The 26,361-nt window shown below is 42.5% G+C and overlaps 1 protein-coding gene across 1 annotated transcript in view; it reads right to left on the bottom strand.

Annotated features, from left to right (window-relative positions):
• Positions 1–920: 920 nt before the first annotated feature.
• The window catches only part of SLC16A2 (solute carrier family 16 member 2), a 132,600-nt gene continuing 107,159 nt past the window's right edge, over positions 921–26,361 (bottom strand). The window contains exons 2-6 of the mRNA XM_027533913.1: positions 19,283–19,427; positions 15,098–15,548; positions 13,965–14,108; positions 5,114–5,342; positions 921–3,488 (exon numbers count right to left, since the gene is read on the bottom strand). Coding sequence (XP_027389714.1) covers positions 3,268–3,488; positions 5,114–5,342; positions 13,965–14,108; positions 15,098–15,548; positions 19,283–19,427 — 1,190 coding nt within the window. The 3' untranslated portion in view covers positions 921–3,267. The remainder of the gene's footprint in view (positions 3,489–5,113; positions 5,343–13,964; positions 14,109–15,097; positions 15,549–19,282; positions 19,428–26,361) is intronic.

Below are 26,361 nucleotides of genomic sequence, written 5' to 3'. Positions count from 1 at the left end.
TGCTGAGGCTAGAAGGGCAATAGGTGGGACCAGCTCTCCAAGGCTAAGGCTGCATGAAAGTCTGGAATGGCTTGAGAAGAGAGAATTCCAAAAGTGTATGTCAGTTGGAAGTGAGAGTTAATTGTGAAAAAATGGGCTATGCTAAAAGTCAGATTTGGCTCAGATTTCATTTTTGCTTGGAGCTGGTCCTGCCAACACTCATTTGCAGATGGGTTCGATATGTACTTGTTGAATGAAGTGGGCAAGTTATTTCCCCCTCCTTGTGTCAGATTCTTCATCTGTGAAATGAGAGGTTTGGACTGGACTGGAAGTCAGTGACCTGAGTTCAAAGTTTCAACCTACTCTGTCACTGATTTTCTGTGTGAACCTGCTGCAGTGCCTTTTATCCAGACATTAGTGTCCCCAGTTAAATTCAATGCAGAGTATGAACAACAGACATTCTAAGGTTATACTTTGTCATTGCTATAGATCTCTCTTCTGTGTTACCCTCAATTTTAGGCTGCTGCTTGGTTATATAACCCAACTATACTAGTCACTTCAAGTTACCCCATCAATAACAAGGGAGAAGAAAAGGGGCTTACACTGGATTATTGGCAAGGTCTTTGATAGTTTTCAACACGGCATTCTTGTAACAAGGTGGTAGCTTTGGTGGGACCTCTACTCCAACCCAGCCACTAACCATGTTCTCATTTTGTGAAGTAAACACTTTTTCACTTCAGAGCTCCCTAAAAATCCAATCCTAGTTGGATTAGTTCACCCAACTTCAAACCCCTATATAGCTCCTTCTCCAATTTCTGCTCTCACAAAATATAGACCCTGGCAGAAATTTGATGTGAAATGATTTCAGTTCTGAAGTTAAACTTCTGCTGTTAACCAGATTAGGACTATTTCACCAGTGTAGGCAACATACACACCAAAGCTGGATTTTTAGATTTGTTTATTTTGTTCCAAACCTTTTGAGTATTTAAATGTCCCAGATCTCAAGCTCCCAAGTTTTGTTCATTCTCCTTGATTTAACTGTAGTGCATAAGAAGCCGCATCTTACCCTAAATATTAATACTGTGCTGCTTTCACCAACCAACATTCTCCCCAAAAGTGCACAAGCACACACATGCACATGAACATGTGTGGAAGAAGTAAACTGACACCTTGCCATGTTATATGACACCTGATAGAGCAGATTTGTGACCCATGGATGTCTTTCCTTCATCTGGAGAGAAGTGGGTGGCAGCCTGATTCTTAAGAGCTGTCCACACCGTGAGCAACAAAAGAGGCCCTGCAGAACTGCCCTCAGGTGACTTGGTGGGGGTGGGCAGGGAAGAATGGAATCAGGAGCTTTGTTGCTCCAATATTTTCAGTGTCTTCTTCTGGGAGTTACAAAGCTCCTGGGGGCCAGCTTGTCCTGTTCTACTGCTGTTTGGGATAACAGGGTAGTAATTAGGCAGGCCCCTTCATGTTCACAGAGCCAAGAACCAATGGGTTTTCCTTTGGGGAGTTGATAAGAGCTGGACTGGGACCAATGGAGGGGGCTCCAGAGTTTGGCCTTGAATGAAGTCATCAGAGGCCAACCATGCCCCAGCTGCCTGTCTGTAACGGAAAAACTCATGGGTGGGGACCACTGTCTTCTTTGGAGCTCCTCAGGGGCAACCTAATCCTCCTGGCCCTGGGATGGCTCTGGCTCGGAATAGCAAGTCACTGTTAGCTCTAAGTGACAGCCAAAGTGCCTGGTGAGAAGATTAGGGTAACAGGAATACAACAGAAAAAGACCTAGAATGGGAGAGACACAAAGAGGCTGAATGAAGAAAGTGGGTGAGCTCCTAATAAGGTGAGTTGTGCTAGCTGGACACAGCCTGGCTGGAAATTCTTTTCAGCAAGAGTGCCAGCCAGAGCCTAGGCATAGGGAAGCACCTGGCACCTACTTCAGAGGATGAAGATGGTCCAGAGTCTATCTTCCCTGGCACCTTTAATTCCCACTAACTGAGTGGTCCAGGATGCCCAGCATGGGGGACACATTGGGTAGTAAAGGCTGTGATGGTTTGCTCTTCCTAAAAGAAGTTTTCCAACCCTATGTGCAGCTGCTGCCTCTACATTTGGGGGATCCAGGTTGGAAATACGATTTTCCCTCAAACAGTTCTTTTCCTGGCTTGGCCCAGGTGAAAATGTTGACCTGTCATGAATAATGAGCGATGGAGGAATTGGTCCTTCCCCAGGTCAATAATTATTGCCCCTCCCCCACCATGCCATTCCCCCTGTCATCAGTCTCCCTCTGCCTCCTGAGATGAGAGGAATTTCTTCACATTTTGACAGGTGGATATAAGGATGGGGAGCTGAGGCAACCTGCAGGTTAATGCATTAGCCCAGAAAATCTGTAAAAACCAGTGAATGGAACTTTATAGTGTTTAAGGTCCCTTTCCTATGTGATATTCTATTATTCCAGTTGATTATAGGAGCTTGAGCCAAACGGTGAGATGTGGCTCAGCCTGAGATGAGTTGAATTGATGCTAGTGTTAGGGGAGGGTTGGGCCAAGATGAGGGTTGATTGTTCCAGGGTCTGGGTCCCTCCTTTCTTCAAGCTCCCATTAGTCTATGACAGTTATGAAAAGAAATAGAGGTGAATGAGAAGGGAAAAGAGGCAGTGGAGGAATAAAAGGAGGAAGGAAAGAAGGAGGCAGACTGTTAACTAACCTTATGATGGAGAGACTCCCTATACACTTGTAAAATGATGTCACCCACACCTCTTGGGAAGCCACAGCCCTCAGAGACACTGAGGCTAAACAAGATTCCTTGTGTCATTTTACCTCTATGCCCTTTCTGCCACACCTCTCAATGCTTCCTAAGGAAAGATGTCAAGGAATTCCTCAGCACCCAGAGATTTAGATCTTCCCACCAGGCTCCTGGGGATACAGTAGCACCTTTGGCAGCTGCTTTTAGTGGGTGACTAACAAGCTGGGCCAGGAATTCCCATCCTTCTCCTCCCCCAAGAGTTACAAAGTTTATGGAGAGGTTCCAAAGGCCAGGGGGTGATCCCAAGCTTTCCTAAAGCCTGGAAGGAGACGACCCTGGCAAGTTTAAAGGCATTCATGGGGAGAATTTGGTTAATAAGTTTGGAACACCTGGAGCTTTGGCTCCAAGGGGATGGTCAGGTGGCTGAAATGCTGTGTGTGCAGGTTTGGGAACAAGTGTGCTGGTGGCAAAAATGTAAATGCCGAGCAGGGCAAGGTGAAGGGAAAGGTTTGGGGAGGAGCACACGATGGCAAATAAAAGGCATTAGATTGGTTCCTCAGGGGTAGAGGAGCCCGGCAGCAGCTCTCCATTGGGGTCTGGGTCAGGGGTCAGCATCTTATCCTTGCTGGAATCCCTTTGCTCTTTCTTGAACATCCTTTGATGCATCAGAGGGACGAACAAGAGGATTACTGCCCCAACGATTGGGGGTACACCGGCAAAGTAGAAGGCCACATGATAGTCCCCAAAACAGTTGCGGAGGAGGCCTGAAAAGTTAACAGAGACAAGTCAAGTTTAGCTTTGCTCTACTATACAAAGATGTTCTCTGCTTCTTTTAGAAGCCATCAAAATGCCTATCCAGAGAATCTTGGCCTGTACTGCCTTGACCTGGGAGCCCAACTCAGTTTAAACACTCCTTGATGGAAGACACAAAACCTCTATTACAAAGACAAGCAGCTCCTCCCTGAGCCACTGAGACTGTAGGCTCTTGAGGCAAATGCTTATTATGAAAGAGGCAAATGAAACTTCTCAAAGTTCTCCATTTTTTACTTTCATAAGCTACAGTTAACTTCTAGTCACTCCAAGGTATGGAGATAGGTATGGAGGGAGGCTATTTTAAAAGAACACAGAAGATGACCAAGACTTGTCTTGGTTCACAGTGATACACCTTCTCACACCCAACTTAGGCTAGAGTGTTCTTATGTAATAATTCAGCCAAGTTCCCTTTTTCCCTTTCTTTGAAGTGCCCATTTGCCCTAAGAGGAGGCTAGGGTTAGGGTTGGGGTTAGGGTATAGGTGTGTCTTTCCTTCAAGTTACAGATATGGTTGGCCCCTCTGGGTTCTTCTAGGTTGCCAGTGTGGTGAATGTGTTTGGCATGGTACATGGAGTCTTCTCTGCTCACCTCCAGAAGCTAATGTGGGATACCTCATAGGGAGGTTGAGCCCAGAAACAGTACTAATGAAAGGCAGGTAGGTCCTGGGGCTGCTTAGGAGGTAAGCAAGTGGAAAGAGATATGGGTTCTGGGATCCACATTTGGAATCAGGAGTTAGGTAAAGGCTCGCCTCCCCCAGTGGACAGTGTGGCCATTGTACAATGGCCTGAGTAGGAGCCTTTGTCACTGTAATGCAGTACAACCAGTGCCCTCACAACACCTGGCACTGAACTGGTATTCAAGGAATAATTGTTGAGTTAGCCTAGTTGGCTAGCTTAAGAGACACTATCCCATGAATCAATATTTGCAATAAATCATAAAGAGAGGAAATGATGTCTCTTATTAGTTTTCTTTGTTTCTTGTGTTCTCTAGGGTACAAACCATGCCCTCCTTGGAAGTAGAAAGAGAAATTAGGAGTGCTGAAAGATGGCAAGCCAACACTTTGCCTGTTGCCTGCTATAAGTGAGCTTCATTGGTCCAGCCTTGAGTTGTGGTCTTAATTAAATGTTTTCTACAGGCTCAGTTCAGAAGTTGGTAGGGGAAGGAGGGATGTCTCTAAGTATTAATAAAACCAGGGCCCACTTTTGTTTCTCTTCCTGCTCAACTACCTTGAAAATAATTACTTGCTTGTGAAGACAGAGAGAGAGAGAGAAGATTTGGGTTCAATAGAATGGTCAGAAGGCCAAACCCATTATTCTCTCTACCCTCCTGGAATCAGCCATGCTGTCTACAATAAAAACTCACAGCCATGAAATGCCCATCCCCTCAAATGAATCCATGCACATATACTGTGCTTAGTCTCTTTCATCAATAGTGGTAAGAGGTTTCATGCACTCTGATGAGACTACTTGAAGAGAGAAGAGGGAGAAAGGGACTTTAAGCAGAGGCAATTAGGAGGGCTAGGTCCCAAGGAAAACAGGACTCCCCCACTCATGCTCTCCCTGCAATGTTAAACTCACCTGCAATGGGGGGTCCAGCAATCATTGGCAGGGCCATCATACCCAGGAGGTAGCCAATGGCCTGTGAGGCCTGCATTGGGCCCACCAGCTCAAATGCGATGGGGGCCATGATGGTGATGAAGAAGCCATCGCACAGGCCCAGGAAGAGGCAGACAACGATGAGGCCCCCGAAGCCCCGGCAGAGGGGAATCATCATGGACATCAGGCCCAGGAGCAAGAAGGAGATGACCTAAAGGAACAACAGCCTGAGGTCATGTTGTGCTTGCCCATGAAGCCCACATAGTAAATCACATCTCCTTCTCAGGGCCTTATTTATACAGTCTGTAAAATGGGGCAAAGTGTTAGTTGCTCAGTTGTGTCCCACTCTTTGTGACCCCCATGGACTGTAGCCCACCAGGCTCCTCTGTCCATGGAATTCTCCAGGCAAGAATACTGGAGTGGGTAGCCATTCCCTTCTCCAGGGGATCTTCCAAACCCAGGGATTGGACCCATGTCTCCCACATTGCAGGCGGGAGATTCTTCAGCATCTGAGCCACCAGGGAAGCCCATGAAAAATGGGACAAGGGGATGTCAACAGAAAGCCCAGTGGACTAAATAGTTACTTAAGTTCCTTCTAAGTCATTTAGAAGGACTTAGAATTCAAAGTTTTAAAGAGAGCCCCTATTTAACGTTGATTGTCAAGATTTTTAAAAGAAAGGACATGGCCCCTGTCCTCAAGAAGATGTCTTTTGACTAGACTCTGAGATAAAGGGAATTGCTGTTTCTGCTTTCTGATCCTGTGTTTGTCTGCCACAGGCATCAGGGTCTGGAACCAGACCATGCTGGTGTTTTCATATCCAAGTTAGATTTAGGAAGAGGAAGGGGAGGAAGTGAGGATGACTTGAATAATGATTAGATGGGGGCATGAATGGAAGGCACAGCTTCCTGAAATGGGGAAGGATCCAGTGCCCATTTTTGTGGGAGACTGCCAAAAGCAGTTTTCTAAAAGAAAACACCTTAGTATTAGGGAGACCACCAGGAGGTTCACCCAGGTTCTTTAGGTTTTAGGACATGGGACACACCACCATCTCAGATGCTCAAGGCAGTGTGGCTCTGGGGGCTTCTGGATTTGTCTGAGCACCCTGCCAAGGCAACAAAGGGGGCTCTAAGGAGAAGCAGGGCACTCAGAGGAGGTCTAGGGAGCCTGAAGCCAGCCTCGGGGACACTGACTTAGCCACTGGGCTTTCCTTGGGCTGAGTAAAATGACTCTGAAGTAATAAAGCTGCCTTTCCAGTGGTTGGTTTTTCCCTCTCAGTAGAGAGAAGGGCCACTGGAAACAACTGGTTTTTTAAAAAATAATTAGTTAATTTAAAATATGTATTTATTTTAATTGAAGGATAATTGCTTTACAATATTGTGTTGGTTTCTGGCATACATCTACATGGAATCAACCACAGGTATACAAATGTCCCCTCCCTCTTGAAACTCTCTCCCACCTCCCACCCCATCTCACCCCTTTAGACTGTCACACAGCCCCGAACTGAGTTTCCTGAGTCATACAGTAAATCCGCCCCAGCTGTCTATTTTACATATGGTACTATATATGTTTCCATGCTACTCTCTCCATCCATTCCACCCTCTCCTTCCCATCCTCCCCATGTCTACAAGTAGGTTTTCTATGTCTGCACCTCCAGTGCTGCCCTGCAAAGAGATTCATCAGTACCATCTTTCTAGATTCCATACATATGCATTAACATATGATGTTTTTCTCTTTCTGACTTCACTATAATAGGCTCTAGGTTCATCCACCTCATTAGAACCAACTCAAGTGCATTCCTTTTTTGGGACTGAGTAATAATCCATTGTTTATATGTACCACAACTTCCTTATCCATTCATCTGTCGATGGACATCTAGGTTGCTTCCATGCCTAGCTATTGTAAATAGTGTTGCAATGGACATTGGGGTACATGTGTCTTTTTCAATTATGGTTTCCTCAGGGTATATGCCCAGTAGTGGGATTATTGGGTCATGCTGCTGCTGCTAAGTCACTTCACTCGTGTCCAACTCTTTGCAACCTATGGACCATAGCCCGCCAGGCTTCTCTATCCATGGGATTCTTCAGACAAGAATACTGGAGTGGGTTGCCATGCCCTCTTCCAGGGGACCTTCCCAACCCAGGGATTGAACTCACGTCTCTTACATCTCCTGCATTGGCAGACGAGTTCTTTACCACTGGTGCCACCTGGGAAGCCCTTCCTTTGCTGTGCAAAAGCTTTCAAGTTTAATTAGGTCCCACTTGCTTATTTTTGTTTTTATTTCCATTACTCTGGGAGGTGGGACATAGATCTTGCCATGATTTATGTCATAAAACGTTGTGCCTGTGTTTTCCTCTAAGAGCTTTATAGTTTCTCATCTTACATTTAGGTCTTTAATCCATTTTGAGTTTATCTTTGTGTATGATGTTAAGAATTGATGCTTTTGAACTGTGGTGTTGGAGAAGACTCTTGAGAGTCCCTTGGACTGCAAGGAGATCCAACCAGTCCATTCTGAAGGAGATCAGCCCTGGGTGTTCTTTGGAAGGAATGATGCTAAAGCTGAAACTCCAGTACTTTGGCCACCTCATGCGAAGAGTGGACTCACTGGAAAAGACTCTGATGCTGGGAGGGATTGGGGGCAGGAGGAGAAGGGGACGACAGAGGATGAGATGGCTGGATGGCATCACCGTGATGTTAAGTAGTGTTCTAATTTCATTCTTTTACATGTAGCTGTCCACTTTTCCCAGCATTTCTTATTGAAGAGACTATCTTTTCTCCATTGTATATTCTTGCCTCCTTTGTCAAAGATAAGGTGCCCGTAGGTATGTGGGTTTATCTCTGGGCTTTCTATCTTGTTCCATTGGTTGATATTTCTGTTTTTGTGCCAGTACCAAACTGTTATAATGATGGTAGCTTTGTAGTATAGTCTGAAGTCAGTACAGTTGATTCCTCCAGCTCCATTCTTTCTCAAGATTACTTTAGCTATTCGGGATCTTTTCCCTACAAATTGTGAAATTTTTTGTTCTAGTTCTATGAAAGATACCATTGGTAATTTGATAGGGATTACATTGAATCTGTAGACTGCTTTTGGTAATATAGTTATTTTCACAATATTGATTCTTTCAACCCAGGAACATGGAATATCTCTTCATCTGTTTATGTCATTTTTTTTTTCATCAGTCATATAGTTTCCTGTATACAGCTCTTTTGGCTCCTTGTGTGTGTGTGTGTGTGTGTGTGTGTGTGTGTGTGTGTAGCTCAGTCATGTCTGACTCTTTGCGATCCTATGAACTGTAGCCTGCCAGGCTCCTCTGTCCAAAGTATTCTCCAGGCAAGAATACTGGAGTGGGTTGCCATTTCCTTCTCCATTTGTCTCCTTAGGTAGATTTATTCTTAGGTATTTTATTCTTCTTGGTTGCAGTGGTAAATGGGATTGATTCCTTAATTTCACTTTCTGATTTTTCATTGTTAGTGTATAGGAATGCAAATTATTTCTGTGTATTGATTTTGTATCCTGTGACTTTACTAAATTCACTTATTAGCTCTAGTAATTTTCTGATAGTATATTTAGGGTTTTATATCTATAGTTTCACATCATCTGTGAACAGTGAGAGTTTTACCTCTTCTTTTCCAATCTAGATTCCTTTTATTTCTTTTTCTTCTCTGAGCGTGATAGCTAGGACTTCCAAAACTATGTTGAATAATAGTGGTGAGATTGGGCACCCTTGTGTTGTTCCTGATCTTATAGGGAATGCTTTCAGTTTCCTACCATTGAGAATAATGTTTGCTGTGGGTTTGTTGTATATGGCCTCCTCAGAAATGTAGATGACACCATCCTCATGGCAGAAAGTGAAGAACTAAAGAGCCTATTGATGAAAGTGAAAGAGTTAAAAAGTTGGCTTAAAACTCAACATTCAAAAAACTAAGATCATGGCATCCAGTCCCATCACTTCATGGCAAACAGATGTGGAAACAATGAAAACAGTGACAGACTTTATTTTTTCGGCTCCAAAATCACTGCAGATGGTGACTGCAGCCATGAAATTAAAAGATGTTTGATCCTTGGGAGAAAAGCTATGACCAACCTAGACAGCATATTAAAAACCAGAGACATTACTTTGCTGACAAAGGTCTGTCTAGACAAGGCTATAGTTTTTCCAGTAGTCATGTATGGATGTGACAGTTGGACTATAAAGAAAGCTGAGCACTGAAGAATTGATGCTTTTAAACTGTGGAGTTGGAGAAGACTCTTGAGAGTCCCTTGGACTGCAAGGAGATCAAACCAGTCAATCTTAAAGGAAATCAGTCCTGAATATTAATTGGAAGGACTGATGCTGAAGCTGAAGCTCCAATACTTTGGCCACCTGGTGCAAAGAACTGACTCATTGGAAAAGACCCCGATGCTGAGAAAGATTGACAGCAGGAGGAGAAGGGGACACAAGAGGATGAGATGGTTGGATGGCCTCACCAACTCGGTGGGCATGAGTTTGAGCAAGCTCTGGGAGTTGGTGATTGACAGGGAAGCCTGGCGTGCTGCAGTCCATGGGGTCACAAAGAGTTGGACACGACTGAGTGACTGAACTGAACTAATGTTGAGGTAGGTTTCTCCTATGTCCATTTTTAAAGAATTTTAATCATAAGTGGGTGCTGAATTTTGTTGAAAGCTTTTTCTGCACCTATTGAGATTATCATATGGCTTTTACCTTTCAATTTGTTAATATGGCATATTGCATTGATTGATTTTCATATATAGATGAATCCTTGCATCCGTGGGATAAAACTGACTTGATCATGGTGTATGATCTTTTTAATGTGTTGTTGGATTCTGTTTGCTAGAATTTTGTTGAGGATTTTTGCATCTATGTTCATCAATGATACTGGCCAGTAATTTTCTTTTTTGTGTGTGTGATGTCTTTATCTGGTTTTGGTATCAGGGTGATGGTGGCCTCATAGAATGAGTTTGGAAGTATTCCTTCCTCTGTAATTTTTCAGAAGAATTTGGAAAGAATAGGCATTAGCTCTTCTCTAAATATTGGATAGAATTCACCTGTGATGCCATCTGGCCCTGGTCTTTTGTTTTTGGGGAGAGTTTTGATCACAGTTTTGATTTCAGTGCTTGTGAGTGGCTTCCTCATAATTTCTGTTTCTTCCTGGTCAGTCTTGGAAGGTTGAATTTTTCTAAGAATCTGTCCATTTCTTCCAGGTTGTCCATTTTATGGGCAAATAGTTCATAAAACTCTTGTATGATCCTTTGTGTTTCTGTGATGTCTGTTGCAATTTCTTTTTCATTTCTAATTTTGTTGGTTTGATTCATTTCCCTTTATCTTGATGAGTCTGGCTAGTCGTTTGTCAATTTTGTATATCTTCTCAAAGAACCAGCTTTTAGTTTTATTAATCTTTACTATTGTTTCCTTCATTTCTTTTTTGTTTATTTCTGCTTTAATCTTTGATTTCTTTACTTGTACTAACTTGGGTTTTTTTGTTCTTTTTCTAGTTGTTTTAGGTGTAAAGTTAGGCCTGGCGTGCTGTGATTCATGGGGTCACAAAGAGTTGGACACGACTGAGCAACTGAACTGAACTGAACTGAGGCCTCCCTGTCCATCACCAACTCCCGGAGTTCACTCAAACTCACGTCCATCGAGTCGGTGATGCCATCCAGCCATTTCATCCTGTCGTCCCCTTTTCCTCCTGCCCCCAATCCCTCCCAGCATCAGAGTCTTTTCCAATGAGTCCACTCTTCACATGAGGTGGCCAAAGTACTGGAGTTTCAGCTTTAGCATCATTCCTTCCAAAGAACACCCAGGGCTGATCTCCTTCAGAATGGACTGGTTGGATCTCCTTGCAGTCCAAGGGACTCTCAAGAGTCTTCTCCAACACCACAGTTCAAAAGCATCAATTCTTCAGTGCTCAGCTTTCTTCACAGTCCAACTCTCACATCCATACATGACCACTGGAAAAACCATAGCCTTGACTAGATGGACCTTTGTTGGCAAAATAATGTCTCTGCTTTTGAATATGCTATCTAGGTTGGTCATAACTTTCTTTCCAAGGAGTAAGCATCTTTTAATTTCATGGCTGCAATCATCATCTGCAGTGATTTTGGAGCCCCCCAAAATAAATTCTGACACTGTTTCCACTGTTTCCCCATCTATTTGCCATGAAGTGATGGGACCAGATGCTATGATCTTAGTTTTCTGAATGTTGAGCTTTAAGCCAACTTTGTCACTCTTCTTTCACTTTCATCAAGAGGCTCTTTAGTTCTTCACTTTCTGCCATGAGGGTGGTGTCATCTGCATATCTGAGGTTATTGATATTTCTCCCGGCAATCTTGATTCCAGCTTGTGCTTCTTCCAGCCCAGCGTTTCTCATGATGTACTCTGCATATAAGTTAACTGGTGGCAATTACTATCTATTGTATCTAGCTGCCTCTTAATATCCTCCATGAGGCTTTGCCAAGGTTTGGAAATTAAAAATCCCTCTTGGAACAAAGAAACAGGTTTCAAGATTTGACCCAAAGTGAGGTTGTCCAGCAAGTTGTCACTATTTGCTTTCCAACAGACTGTCCAGGGGCTTTACACCAGACACATGTGCCTCTCTGTCAGTAGTAGGAGCCAGAAGGTCTAGTGGATGACTTTTCTGAACCTGAAGCTATGTACACTACTTTCCTCTCCCAGACCTGTACTCCTGCTCTGACCCAGGGAGAAAGGGAGGTAAATTCTTGTGAGCAGCTCAAGAGGAAGAAGTTCATTCATTGTTTCATGCCCTCAGCCTAAGACACTTACCAGCACAACGTGTTTGAACAAATCACTTTCCCTCTCTGGGCCTCAGTTCCTCAGTTTATAAAATGAGGAATTTGGGACTATGAGTTGATGAAGATATGTTTCAGCTTTAAAGCTCCAAGATTATTTTTTTAAGTGGCAAAACTGGGTCAACTAAGAGTGAGAAAAGGGAGAGAATGTTGGATAGGTAGGGGAAATGGACAGCAGAAGCACTGAGCCATAAGCCTAGTACTGTTTCTGACTGGTTATTGCCTCTTCCTCCCTTGGAACAATAGAAAACAAGAGCTGCTTGGGCTCTACCTCTCTCCTAGGGAATATGTTGAGAAATTAACTATATGGGTAGGCAAAGGCTACTTCCACTCCTCAAGATAAAGCCCTGGCCCAATGCTAACTCGGAGAAGGCAATGGCAACCCACTCCAGTGTTCTTGCCTGGAGAATCCCAGGGACGGGGGAGCCTGGTGGGCTGCCATCTATGGGGTCGCACAGAGTCGGACACGACTGAAGCGACTTAGCAGCAGAAGCAATGCTAACTTACCCTGATTTCCAGCACCCTTTGGCCACAATGGGGACATGTGGAAGAAGCTGGGAAAGCCACACATAGTCCTATACAAAAAGCCACCCAGGTAAGGTCTTGCTGATATTGGCACAGGAAATTAAATTTTCATAATTGGTTTATCTCAATCACAGGCTTTTGGTTTGACCTTGGTCAAGTCACTTATCATGTCTGGGACTTGGTTCTGCCATCCATCACTTAGGGTAAAGCAGAATATGAAAAGAATGCTACATAGGAATTCAGCTCTGCCATGACTATCTGAGTCTTTTCCTTGGTTTCTCCATCACTGTAATGAGAGGTTGGATTGGATGGACCATAATGGCGCCCCTAAGCTCTGACAAAGCAGATTCACCAGCTCTTGCAAATCTAACACAAAGTTAAAAACAATAGGAAACCTTATTCATATCCTCATCCAAGATATATGAGGGTATTTAGGAAAAGAGTTGGGGCTATCAGAAGACAGAGAAATCCCTGCTGTGTGTAGTCAGGGCCTCTTAGAAGTGCTTTCAGGACATCTCCAGTAGAGTCATAATTCAACCACCTTCCTAATGGATTCCTTATGACCCATATGTTATCTGGGGCTGCTGTTACTCCTCCATAGGGTTCCACACTTGAGTACCTTCTGGTACACTTGCTACCTCTGCTGTAGCAAGAAGCATGGGCCAGGTCAGAAAGACAATATTGTTATCCAGTAGATAAAGACAGCTTGAGCAGTAGTCTGTATTCAAGCCAGACCAGAGCCTAGTTCACACAGAAAGTGGCCTCTCAAGCATGGATACTGCCCACAATATGAGGCTACCTGTGTCACTTTGAGAAAGAATATGAGTTTGCATAGTTAAAACATTTTTTACTTCTCAAAGCCTGGTCACATCTTTATTTCTTTTGATCCTCACCTGTGAGGTGAGATAGGAAGGAAAGAATTATTCTCATTGTACAGAAGAGGAAAGTGAGACCTGGAGAGGGCAAGTGAGGTCTGGCCTTTTCTGGCACTTTTTTTGTGTCCATCAAGAGGATGGCATTTGAGAGCCAGTGTTTGATGCCAAGTAGTTCTGGAGGTATAAGAAATGATGCACTTGGGCCTAGAAGAGAGAGACATTGGGCCACAGAGTACTACAGATGCCTAAGACCCTCCAAGAAAGAGTAAGGTGCCAATGAGTTCAGTCCTCAAGGCAGGCAACATCTAATTCCTGGCTTCAGTTTCCCTCTCTCAGATGGTAGAACTTCTATAAATAAATATTTTCTTTGAAAGTGTTCTTAGAGTTTCCATTTACAGTGGCTGCTCTCACTAGATCCTTATTCCATCTTGAGGAAGGAGCAGAACAGGGATGATGACCTTCACTTGAAACCTAGGGAAACTGAGGCTTTGAGACTTTAATTGATTTCCCATGTTACATAGCAAGCTGTGTCAGATATACCCTACCATTATATCCCAAAGGCTGGAGATAACCTAGCATCATGTGGAAGGCTGTTCTGTCCACAGTAGACAGGGTGGTCACACTCACCTGCAAGTAGATCTTCTTAAGTCCAGGAATGGAGTCACTGACACGGCCTGACACAAGGCGCCCAAGGCCTGAGGTAGCCCCAATACACACCAAGAGCACCCAGGTCTGCTTGATTTCCAAGAATTCCTCTTCCACATACTTCATCTGAAAAGCATAACACCAGGCCCCCAGGATAAGAGGAAGAAGAAGATCTGACTGGTTAATTGTTGGCATACCCAGAATCCTCTACTGCTTACTTCCCTGGAACATAACAAGAGTGATTTCTCCTGCAGCCCCCTCCCCTGTAGCCTTAGCTCCAGAACCAGCTCTCTGGTTGTTTCCAACAGCTTAAAAGGCTGCATATCCCTTGGCTCTCTGGATTTTGGGCTTCTGAGCAACAGCTCAGTGGACAGTGCGTATCTCTAAGCCTCTTCCAAGCCTTGGCAGGACAGAATACAGCTTTAACAACTGAAAAAAATCTAGGAGTTCCTTTATTGTCTCCCCATTCCCTGACCCAGAACTGACAGCCTAGGGTAACAACAGGTCACCAAGGGAGAAGGATCCATCAGCTTCCAGGTAACACTCCAAAACTATGTTTTAAGAAACACAATGTCTGTGGAAGATAGCAGCTGGAAACAACCAACATTTCTATGATCATGTAAGTTGGGTAGATGCTGGTTAAACAAAGCTTAATAGAGTTTTTTACTGTATTTTGGGATCTTTTGGTACCTTTATAAGATTGTTACACATTATGAAGGTAGACAGATCTAGTATACATTATTTCCTAAACAAAATTACTTGACTACAAACACCAGCATTCCTTAAGACACTCTCTTAGAAAACCCTATTGTTGGTTCATCTAGGGGCAGTCTCCTGTATTTCAGTGATGCTTATCTTCTCTTGAGCATCCATCTAGATTTATCAGTAGGGGAAACCATAGGCATAGGCCTTTCCCTAAGGAACGTCCTCCATTTCCCACTGAGGTCTTCTCTCAGCCTGTGCTGTTTCCTACTCTCCAAATACCTCTTTTGTCTTTTTTCAAAGACCCTAGCTCTGCCCTTTCAATGTCCTCTGCTTCTACCCTCTGAACTTCAGGCAGATTACAGGCAGCTTTTTGGGGTCAGGTAGGGTAGACCCACCCTGGTATTTCTCACCAGGTGTACATAGGGAACGAAGTAGCCAAGGGCAGCAGCAGCGATCCCGAAGGCCCAGATGCGGTAGGTACGTTGGCGGAACACTCGCATGTTGAAGTACTTCCTGAGCTGAGCCAGAAAGCGTTGGCACAGGGTGTGGACACCTCTCTTGCTTGGGGTGTCTTGCGAGCTCGGCAGGAGGGGTCGGTAGGTGAGTGAAAGCAGCGTAAGAATAAACATAAAGGTACTCAGCACCTGGAAGGTTTGAGCGAGCTTGATCTTAGCCCCCAGTGTTTTGATGAGGAGGGGGAAGGATATGGAGAAGATGCTACTCCCAGCAGACACCACACCATTGGCCAGACCCAGACGGCGTTGGAAGTAATGGCCCAGGATGACGAGAGATGGCTGAAAGGCGAAGGAACAGCCACAACCAAAGAGAATCCCATAGGTGAAGTAACGCAGGCTTAGTGAGCTGTGGGAGAGACACCAAGAGCTATTCTCAGAGGCCTGACCAGAAATTTACCTGCCCTTCTCGGCTTCTCCCCCCCCCCCCCCCACCAACCAAGATCTATATCCCCCACCCTTAACCCACAGCCCCAGTTACTGCTGACCCTCAGAATAGACAAGAAATAGAACCTTCTGATCCCCATTTTATAGATAGGGAGACAGAGTTTCAGAGAAGTAATTTACCCAAGGTAGCATACTGGGTGCTTCCCTGGTAGCTCAGCTGGTAAAGAATCCACCTGCAATGCAGGAAACCCTGGTTTGATTCCTGGGTTGGGAAGATCCCCTGGAGAAGGGATAGGCTACCCACTCCAGTATTCTTGGGCTTCTCTGGTGGCTCAGATGGTAAAGAATCTGCTTACAATGAGGGAGACCTGGGTTTGATCCTTGGGTTGGGAAGATCCCCTGGAGGAGGGCATGGCAACCCACTTCAGTATTCTTGTGTGGAGAATCCCCATGGACAGAGGGGCCTGGTGGACTACAGTTCATGGGGTTACAAAGAGTTGGACATGACTGAGAGACTAAGCACAGCACAGCATAACTGGGGATGAGCAAAGCTTGGACTTGTCTCTGGGCCTGTGTGACTCTAGTTTGAATTATAGGGCCCCATCAGCACTATTCAAAAGAAAGCCACAACTATCCTATGCAAAGTCTAGATGAGGGGCTACAAGAGTAAATTAGTGGCTTAGAGAGAACAGTTTCACTGCTCATCTAGACAACATAGGTAGGGTGGTAACTAAAGCTTTATCCCAAGTAACAAGAAAATTCTGCAAGAAGCCAAGATTCTGGATGTTTGAGACCCTCCATGGTACTTTTCAGTGTCTTTCTCCATGCTCAGGGCCCTTAATATTTCAGAGAGTGGTTGGTGGTATCCTCAGAGATACTCCTTCCCCAACCATGCCCATGGTCTGGATATCCCAAAACCCTTTACTCCAGGCCCTAAATAATCTCCATAGGGATCCTAAGATAAGGAGTTCCTTTAACTTCTGAAGCCTGGCTCCTGTTCCTGGACATTATATGGACTAGTTTCCCAGAGTAGCTTGGCTACTTGGTGGGAAATGGGACCTCAAAAAAGTTATTGGCCTGTCCAAGTAGGACAAGTTCTGGCTAAAACTCTTAGGCTCTGCTTTGGCCATAAGCTTCTATAACAGAAGGCAAAGTATCAGAATGGAAAAGGCTATGGGAAGGTCAGCTTGGCTGGCCATCTGCCATCAGATGACACTGGCATAAACTAGTAAAAAAATGTGTTTTCTTTTTGATACTTCCACATATTTTGCAATACTTTTATCTGGCCACTTAATAACATAGTGCTTCCCATGGTCAGGCAGTTCCTCTTCATGAATAGACTAGTCCTCATACTAAAGGACTGGACCTATGGCACAGAGATGAAGTGGTGCTAGCTCTCATGACTCTAAGACAATCACCGTCATCATTGCTTTCCATCTATTTGCATTCATTGGGTATGAGCAAGGGCTTTGGTTTCAAAAGGGTTGCCTCTGCTTAGAACACATAGCTAAGCCAATTGCTCCTCTTCTGTCAAATTCCTTGGGGCTTCCTTCCATTAGAATAGAGGTACCCTTTGGGATTGACCCAAGCTAGGGGCCTTGCTAAGGGAAATGCATTATGAAGGTCTGAAGGAGACATTCAGGGAGGGGGCCAGTGGGAGTAAAGCATGGGATTCTATTCAGGGAGCTGTGTAGTGGATCTATTTCTACCTGTGCCCTGAGGCAGGAGGCCCCTGAGTAGGCTTGCTAAAGCCCTGCTCAAACTTCGCCCCATCTCACACCATCCAAAGGAACTCAGAGCCCTGATTTAGACACAACAGGAGAGATGACTTGGAATTCTAGCCATAAACAGAACCATATTCCACTGGATGTGAGGCCATCCAGAAAGTTTCTTGGCTCTAAAGATGTTCTTACAGAAAGGGCAAAGGGAGTGGGGGAGGAGCTTAAGGGCTGGGGAACAGTGTGCCTAAAGAAGAATGCCAGGAGAAAGCACATATGAGCTCTTTCCCCTCCTGTAACTGAGCTCATGTGGATTGGAAAGAAAATGGGATCCGTATGTTGCTAATTTGTTTACACTTTGCTCTGCTTGGCCTTAAAAACAGGCCGCTGCTGAGTAGCACTGAGGCTGGAGCTGCTTCTGAGGCCTAACTCCTTCCCACAAGAAGCAGGCACCAGCCTGCTGAGGGCAAATGAGGCCGGCCACCAGAGGGGTCCTGAAAAGATTTGGAGCTGCAGCCCTGGGAGGGCTGAGCAGATTACAGACAGGATGTGGTTTTCCCTGCCTCTGTTCCAATTGGATAGAACCAAGCCAAGAAACTATTGCAGGCCAGACCCAAGCTCTGCTGGAGGGTAGACTGGGCAGCCAGAAATGCTCAAGTCATAAAGTGGGCTCAATCTCACAGGGCCCAGTTGTGGCAGAACACGATTATCATTCTCTGCTGTGAGTGGATCCTTAGGCCTAGAGTGCATAACTATGGTCCTCTGGGAAGCCAAGCTCAGAAAACAGGTCTCTGACAAGTTAGCCATGTCTCCAGGTCAGCATTCTCCTACACCCGGAGATTGGAAGTAGGTGGTACCATAACTTCCAAAGTGTCTTTGGCAGAAAATTATTGGAGTTCTTTTGGAAAGCCATATTCCTCAAGCTGTGGTGGAGTGTTTTGCCTTCTCCCCTCTCCTACAGATATGCTTCTGGAGAGCAGCAGAGATAAGGAGAATATGAACTTGTAACCTACTGCTTGCCAGACACTGACCGAATTCTGCCAGTGGGATCTATGGGACCAGAATTTGAGTTTACCAAGTTTAGGTCTAGTTGGATAGCTGGGTGTTGGGTCTGTATCTCAGTGAGGGATGCTGCTGAATATCCTTTCTCATGCCCAAGATGTGAATCTTTATCTGTCCCAAACTGTCCTAACATTTGTTGTTGTTTAGTCGCTAAGTCATGTCCAACTCTTTGCTACCCCATGGACTGCAGCAAACCAGGCTTCCCTGTCCTTCACTATCTCTTGGAGTTTGCTCAAACTCATGTCCATTGAGTTGGTGATGCTATCTAACCATCTCAAGAACCCACTGCCACCCTCTTTTCTTTTTGCTTTCCATCTTTCCCAGTGTCAGGGTCTTTTCATTGCCATGCAGAAATGGAAAAGGATCAGAAATGCCAAACAGCCCTGGGCTCAGCTGACCTCTTTTTCAGCATAAGATTACCCAAGAATCCTCTAATGGTAGGTGTTCACATGGTCTTACTCTAGATTTTCATCCCTAGGAGGGCAGTTGAGGTCATGAGATGTGTGGCATATTGAAGGGAAATAGAATGGCAGAGTGGAAGACACACCTGAAAAGACCTGATCTAATTTCATGTTGTAGATATAAAAATTGAGGCCCAGAGAGGGAAATGATACTCATCAATTGTTCCATTGCCATTCAGTGGCCAAAATTGAACCTGGGCTCAGTTGTATGAATGCCCAAGCTTAAGCTTCTCTTACCACTTTGGAAATCTTGAGTCCTCTTTGGGTATATTCCCTACCAATATGTCCTTGGGGACTCTACTTAGATAAATCCCATTGAACAATAATTACTGGGAGCAAGGTATTTGAAGACCCTACATGGAAAAGGCCACAGGGGATTCTGTAATGAAAAGAGTGTCTCCATTTGAGACCCAGAAAAAAGCCAAGGGCAAATGGCCAGCAATTCCTAGACTTACCTGGTGAAGGAGCTGGTATGGAGGCCAATGAAAGCAACAGCAGCCCCTGCAGTTGCTGTGATTCGGCAGCCCAAACGATCAGTGAATATACTCACAATGGGAGAACAGAAGAAGATCATTCCCATTGACAGGGCTCCTACCCATGCTGCAGAGAAAAGAAGCACAAAGACATCTTAGTTTAATGTGGTACCTGGTGGTGCATCTGGTATGTCAGTTCTTCTCTGACCTTTCACAGGGGGCATTGTGTTGGCCTGCACTGCCAGCCTGTTAGTCCCTAATGGCCAGAGAGGTTAGGCAATTTTCAAAGTTCCTGTAACAAGGCAATGTGAGAACCAGGGGTCTAGTTCATAAGCATACCCAGAACTTCAAAGCTGGGGCAAGAGGCCTTTAAAGATCAAGTCTGTGGTAGAGATGTCTAGCTAGCTACCACACAGCTGCACTACATTTCTTAGCCTGTTTCCTGTGGCTATTTGGTATGACCATGTTACAGAATTCTGACCAATAGAATGTGGGTAAAAAGGACACATACCACTTCTGGGTTTGGACCATAAAAAGACTCCCATGATGTTTCTGTTTTCTTGGGGGCCATAATGGCAGTGACCTTGGATGCCATGTATTAAGACTGGAAGAACTGCCATCAGTTCTGTCTGGGACCCTGAATGGAGTAGAGTTCCTCCTTTCTCTCCAGTCTGGAACCCTTGCCCTGAACGTTACCTAAGAATTAAACTTCTTTTCCTTTAAGCTACTGAATTTTCGAGGGCTATTTGTTATAGCAGTTAAATAAACACAAACTAAGACAAAGAGATTCCTCTACTACCATTTTATTGATAAAGAAACAAGTCTAGAAATGTGAAGGGACTTGCCAAATATCACATAGCAAGTTAAGTGGCAGAGCTGGGCCTCAGACCTAACTCTCCTTATTTCTACTCCAATGTTCATTGTATTATATCTCTAATTAGGATTAATGAAGCTCCCATCATTGGAAGTGTGTAAGAGGCTAGATATAAAACAGGGGATTCAACCACTGGTGTCAGATTTGGACTAGCCAGCATTTCAGGCTTCCTTCCAGGGATACTAAGCCAGATTTATAGCCTTAGGCACTAGGCTACTTGGTTTCAGTGCCAAGGAACATGAAAGTTAATTAAGCCTTTAGAAGCTTAGGTAAGATTTGTCTTGGTCACTGGAACAGTCCTATGAAAATGCTAAGACTAAGGAGTAAGGAAGGCCACAGACAAAGGCCTCCTGGAATTGACACAGGGCAGGTTCAGGAGTCACACAAAGATTTATAAGGACACTGTACAAGAGAGTCATATAACCCTCCTGCTGAAATTCTTCATCAGAGCCCATGTTTGGCAAATCCCTGGGATGACCCAGAGGGATGGTATGGGGAGGGAGGTGGGAGGGAGGTTCAGGATGGGGAACACATGTACACCCGTGGCGGAATCATGTCAATGTATGGCAAAACCAATACAATATTGTAATTAGCCTCCAATTAAAATAAATAAATTTATATCTAAAAAGTAAAAAAAAAAAAAAAAGAAAAGAAGAGTTTACTCTGTTTATAAAGGCTCTTAAGTGCTTGTAACAATCCTCAACAGGGAGGAAGAGATTTGCCCTTTTACTTAGATTCTTGCTCAGCCATCAGAAAGAAAGCCCAAGCTTTTTTTGTTTGAAGGCTGTTACCAAGTTTCATTGTGAGCCTCTCTTTTCTAGGCTAAATAATCTTAGTTTCCCTAACTTTTCTTCTTAGCTTTAATTCCTAATTCTGTAATTCCTTTGAGAGCTCTCCTCTGAGTATGTTCCAAGTCTTCATCATCATCAAAGAGTATTCACTGAGTGTCACCCGAACAGCGAGCCAGGCCAGCTTCTGGCTCTCTTGGATTGTGAAGCCCCAGAAGGGCCAGAGGAGTACAATCTGAGGTTAGACAAGTCTACTGTCTGTGTCTCTTACCTCAGTACCTAATAGGTTGTTCAGATCTCCACTGGGAATCTTTATTTTGCTAGGGGTGCCATCTTAAGTCTTAGTGGCTGGCTCCAAAAGCACTGGACTGAGACAGCAGGAGACCTGAACTCTCATCAAAGTTTTACCTTACACCTTTCAGTTTCACCTCTTATCAGCTATGGGACCTTGAGCAAGTCACACAGCACTCCTCTAATCCTCAGTCTTCTCATTTATAAAATGGGGATTGAAATTCTCCACATGCCTTCTTTAAAGTTTTTTTAATGTAATGATTATCAAATGTGATCATATGTATGAGAGCTTTGTAGATATCAATAATCACACCATATATAAAAATTAATACAAATGGATCAAGTAAAACAACATTTTTAGAAGCGAGTATAGGGGAAAATCTTTCTAGCCTTTAGTTAGGCAAAGATTTCATAATTACCAAAAGTATGATCCATTAAAAAATCAACACTAGACTTCATCAAGATGTAAAACTTCTGCTCTTTGAAAAATACTGTTATGAACATGAAAGGGCAAGCCACAGACTGAGAAAAATATTTATGACACACTTGTCTTATAAAAGTCTGGTATCCAGAGTACAAGTGTGAGTTGACACTCATAACTCAGTAAGAAGACAGCAAACAATCCAGTTTAAAATATGGGCAAAAGATTTGAACAGACATTTTACACACACACAAATGCATGACATGAATAGCAATTGAGTACATGAAAAGATGCTCAATATTATTAATCATTCAAGAAATGCATGTTAAAACCAATACCCCTGTATAACCACTAAAAAAGCTTTTTAAAAAAAAAAAAAAAAAAAAGATAATACCTAGTACTGGTGAGGATGTAGAGGAACTGGAAATCTCATACAATGCTGATGGGAATGTAAAAATGGTATACCTGCTTTGGAAAACAGTTTGGCAGCTTCTTAAAAGTTAAACATACAATTACCCTATTATCCTGAAATCAGTCTCTTGGGTACTTAGCCAAGATAAAAAAAATTATATTCATAAAAAAACCTGTACCTAGATGTTTTTGAAGATTTTTCATAACTGCCAAAATGTGTCAATAACTCAAAATGTATTTCAACTGATGAATGGATAAATAAGTGAATATACATTAATATAGTGGAATACAACTCTGCAATAAACAGTAATAAACTACTGATACATGAAATGACTAGAACAATTATCAAAGGCATTATGCTAAGTGAAAAGAAGCCAGACACAAATGATTCCATTTATATGTAATTCCAAAAAAGGCAAAACTGTGTAGTCAAACAGATCAGTGAATGCCAGGAGGAAGGGTGAGGGGAAATGACTCATTATAGAGGAGTATGGGGGAACTTTTTGGGGTAATGAAATGGAGTGATGAAATGTTATATATCTTGACTGTAAGTGGTGGTATTCTTTTGTCAAAATTCATAGAATTGAGCATATAAAGAGTGACTATTACCATATGTAAATCATACCTCAATAAATCTGTTATAGAAAAAAGAGAAGAGCAAAAGGGGCAGAGAAGCAAGAAGTGTGAGTGGGTGATCTCATTTATGATATATGTATTTTTAATCTGGCCAGATTAAAAAAAAAATAGTTCAAATATATTGAACAAAAACGAAAAATTAGTTAAATTTGGTAAATTATCTTACTCATATTTTATCAACTACAACTCACCATTATCTGGCCCTTCTGAAAATATCTAAAATACAATGAAAACTGATGATGATTGGGCTTTAAAGTATCTTTTGCACAGCCAAAGAAAGTTTAAATTACATTGGATATAGCTTTTTATGTTAATGACATATATTCATCATTATGATATCATATAGAATATTTTCACTGCTGTAAAAACTCATGCTCTGCCTATTCATCCCTATTCCCCTCCAAACCTCTGGCAAACACTAATCTTTTTACTGTCTTCATAGTGTTGCCTTTTCCAGAATGTTATATAATTGGAATCATATAGTAAATAGTCTCTTCAGATTGGCTTCTTTTACTTTCATACATTTAAATTTCCCCTATACCAAAACCTGACAAAGATGCCACAAAAAAGAAAACTACAGGCCAATATCACTGATGAACATAGATTCAAAAATCCTTAACAAAATTCTAGCAAACAGAATCCAACAACATATTAAAAAGATCATACATCATGACCAAGTGGGCTTTATCCCAGGGATGCGAGGATTCTTCAATATCCACAAATCAATCAACATAATATGCCACATTAACAAATTGAAAAATAAAAACCATATGATTATCTCAATAGATGAAGAGAAAGCCTTCGACAAAATTCAACATCCATTTATGATTAAAAAAAAAAAAAAAAACCCTCAAGAAATCAGGAATAGAAGGAACATTCCTCAACACAATACAAGCTATATATGATAAACCCACAGCAAACATTATCCTCAATGGTGAAAAATTGAAAGCATTTCCCCTAAAGTCAGGAATAAGACAAAGGTGGCCACTCTCACCATTACTATTCAACATAGTTTTGGCAGTTTTGGCCACAGCAATCAGAGCAGAAAAAGAAATAAAAGGAATCCAGATTGGCAAAGAAGAAGTAAAACTTTCATTGTTTGCAGATGACATGATCCTCTACATAGAAAACCCTAAAGACTCCACCAGAAAATTACTAGAGCTAATCAATGAATATAGTAAATTCGCAGCATATAAAATCAACACACAGAAATCCCTTGCATTCCTATACACCAACAATGAGAAAACAGAAAGATAAATTAAGGAAACAATTCCATTTACCATTGCAATGAAAAGAATAAAATACTTAGGAATATATCTACCTAAAGAAACAAAAGACCTATATATAGAAAACTATAAAACACAGGTGAAAGAAATCAAAGAGGACACAAGTAGATGGAGAAATATACCATGTTCATGGATCGGAAGAATCAATATAGTGAAAATGAGTATACTACCCAAAGCAATCTATAGATTCAATGCAATCCCTACCAAGCTACCAATGGTATTTTTCACAGAACTAGAACAATTAATTTCACAATTTGTATGGAGATACAAAAAAACCTCAAATATCCAAAGCAATCTTGAGAAAGAAGAATGGAACTGGAGGAAACAACCTGCTTGACTTCAGGCTCTACTACAAATCCACAGTCATCAAGACAGTATAGTACTGATTCAAAGAAATATAGATCAATGGAACAAAATAGAAAGCCCAGAGATAAATTGATGTACCTATGGACACCTTATCTTTGACAAAGGAGGCAAGAATATACAATGGAGAAAAGACAATGTCTTTAACAAGTGGTGCTGGGAAAACTGGTCAACCACTTGTAAAAGAATGAAACTAGAACACTTTCTAACACCATACACAAAAATTAACTCAAAATGGATTAAAGATCTAAATGCAAGACCAGAAACTATAAAACTCCTAGAGGAACACATAGGCAAAACACTCTCTGACATAAATCACAGCAGGATCCTCTATGAACCACCTCCCAGAATATTGGAAATAAAAGCAAAAATAAATAAATGGGACCTAATTAAACTTAAAAGCTTTTGCACAACAAAGAAAATTATAAGCAAGGTGGAAAAAAAAAAAAAAACCTTCAGAATGGGAAAAAATAATAGCAAACGAAGCAGCTGACAAAGAATTAATCTCAAAAATATACATGCAACTCCTGCAGCTCAATTCCAGGAAAATAAATGACCCAATCAAATAATGGGCCAAAGAACTAAACAGACATTTCTCCAAAGAAGACATACAGATGGCTAACAAACACATGAAAAGATGCTCAACATCACTCATTATCAGAGAAATGCAAATCAAAACCACAATGAGGTACCATTTTATGCCAGTCAGAATGGCTGCTATCCAAAAGTCTACAAGCAATAAATGCTGGAGAGAAAGTGGAGAAAAGGGAACCCTCTTACACTGTTGGTGGGAATGCAAACTAGTACAGCCACTATGGAGAACAGTGTGGAGATTCCTTTAAAAACTGGAAATAGAACTGCCATATGACCCAGCAATCCCACTGCTGGGCATACACACCGAGGAAACCAGAATTGAAAGAGACATGTGTACCCCAATGTTCATCACAGAACTGTTTATAATAGCCAGGACATGGAAGCAACCTAGATGTCCATCAGCAGATGAATGGATAAGAAAGCTGTGGTACATATACACAATGGAGTATTACTCAGCCATTAAAAAGAATACATTTGAATCAGTCCTAATGAGGTGGATGAAACTGGAACCTATTATACAGAGTGAAGTAAGCCAGTAAGAAAAACACCAATACAGTATAATAATGCATATATATGGAATTTAGAAAGATGGTAATGATAGCCTTGTATGAGAGACAGAAAAGAGACACAGATGTATAGAACAGTCTTTTGGACTGTGTAGGAGAGGGCGAGGCTGATATGGTTTGGGAGAATGGCATTGAAACATGTATATTATCATATGTGAAATGAATCACCAGTCCAGGTTCGATGCATGATACAGGGTACTCGGGGCTGGTGCACTGGGATGACCTAGAGGGATGCTATGGGGAGGGAGGTGGGAGAGGGGGTTCAGGATGGGGAACACGTGTACACCCGTGGTGGATTCATGTCGACGTATGGCAAAACCACTACAATATTGTAAAGTAATTAGCCTCCAATTAAAATAAATAAATTTATATTAAAATAAATAAATAAATTTCCTCCATGTATTTTCATGACTTGAAAGATTTTTTTTCATCACTGAATAATATTTCTTTGTCTAGATGTACCACAGTTTATTTATTAACTCACTCCCTGAAGGAATCTTGGTTGCTTCTACATTTTGGCAAATTATGAATATAGCTGCTATAAATAGATGTGTATAAATTTTTGTGTTGATGTATGTTCTTGACTCATTTGGTTAAACACTAAGGAGCATGCTAAATTGTATGTTTAGATTTGGAAGAAATTGCCAAGCTTTCTTCCAAAGTGGCTGTACTATTTTGCATTCCCAAAAACAATGAGTGAGAGTTCTTGTTGCTCTACATCCTTACCAGCATTTGGTGGTGTCAGTGTCCTAGATTTTGGTCATTCTGATAGATATGTAGTGGCATCTCATTGCTTTCATTTGTATTTTCTTTTTTTAATATAAATTTATT

This window comes from Bos indicus x Bos taurus, chromosome X (genome assembly GCF_003369695.1).
Source record: "Bos indicus x Bos taurus breed Angus x Brahman F1 hybrid chromosome X, Bos_hybrid_MaternalHap_v2.0, whole genome shotgun sequence".
Lineage (NCBI taxonomy): Eukaryota > Metazoa > Chordata > Mammalia > Artiodactyla > Bovidae > Bos > Bos indicus x Bos taurus.
Note: the sequence above shows the minus strand (reverse complement) of the source record. Positions and strands in the feature narration are given on the sequence as shown.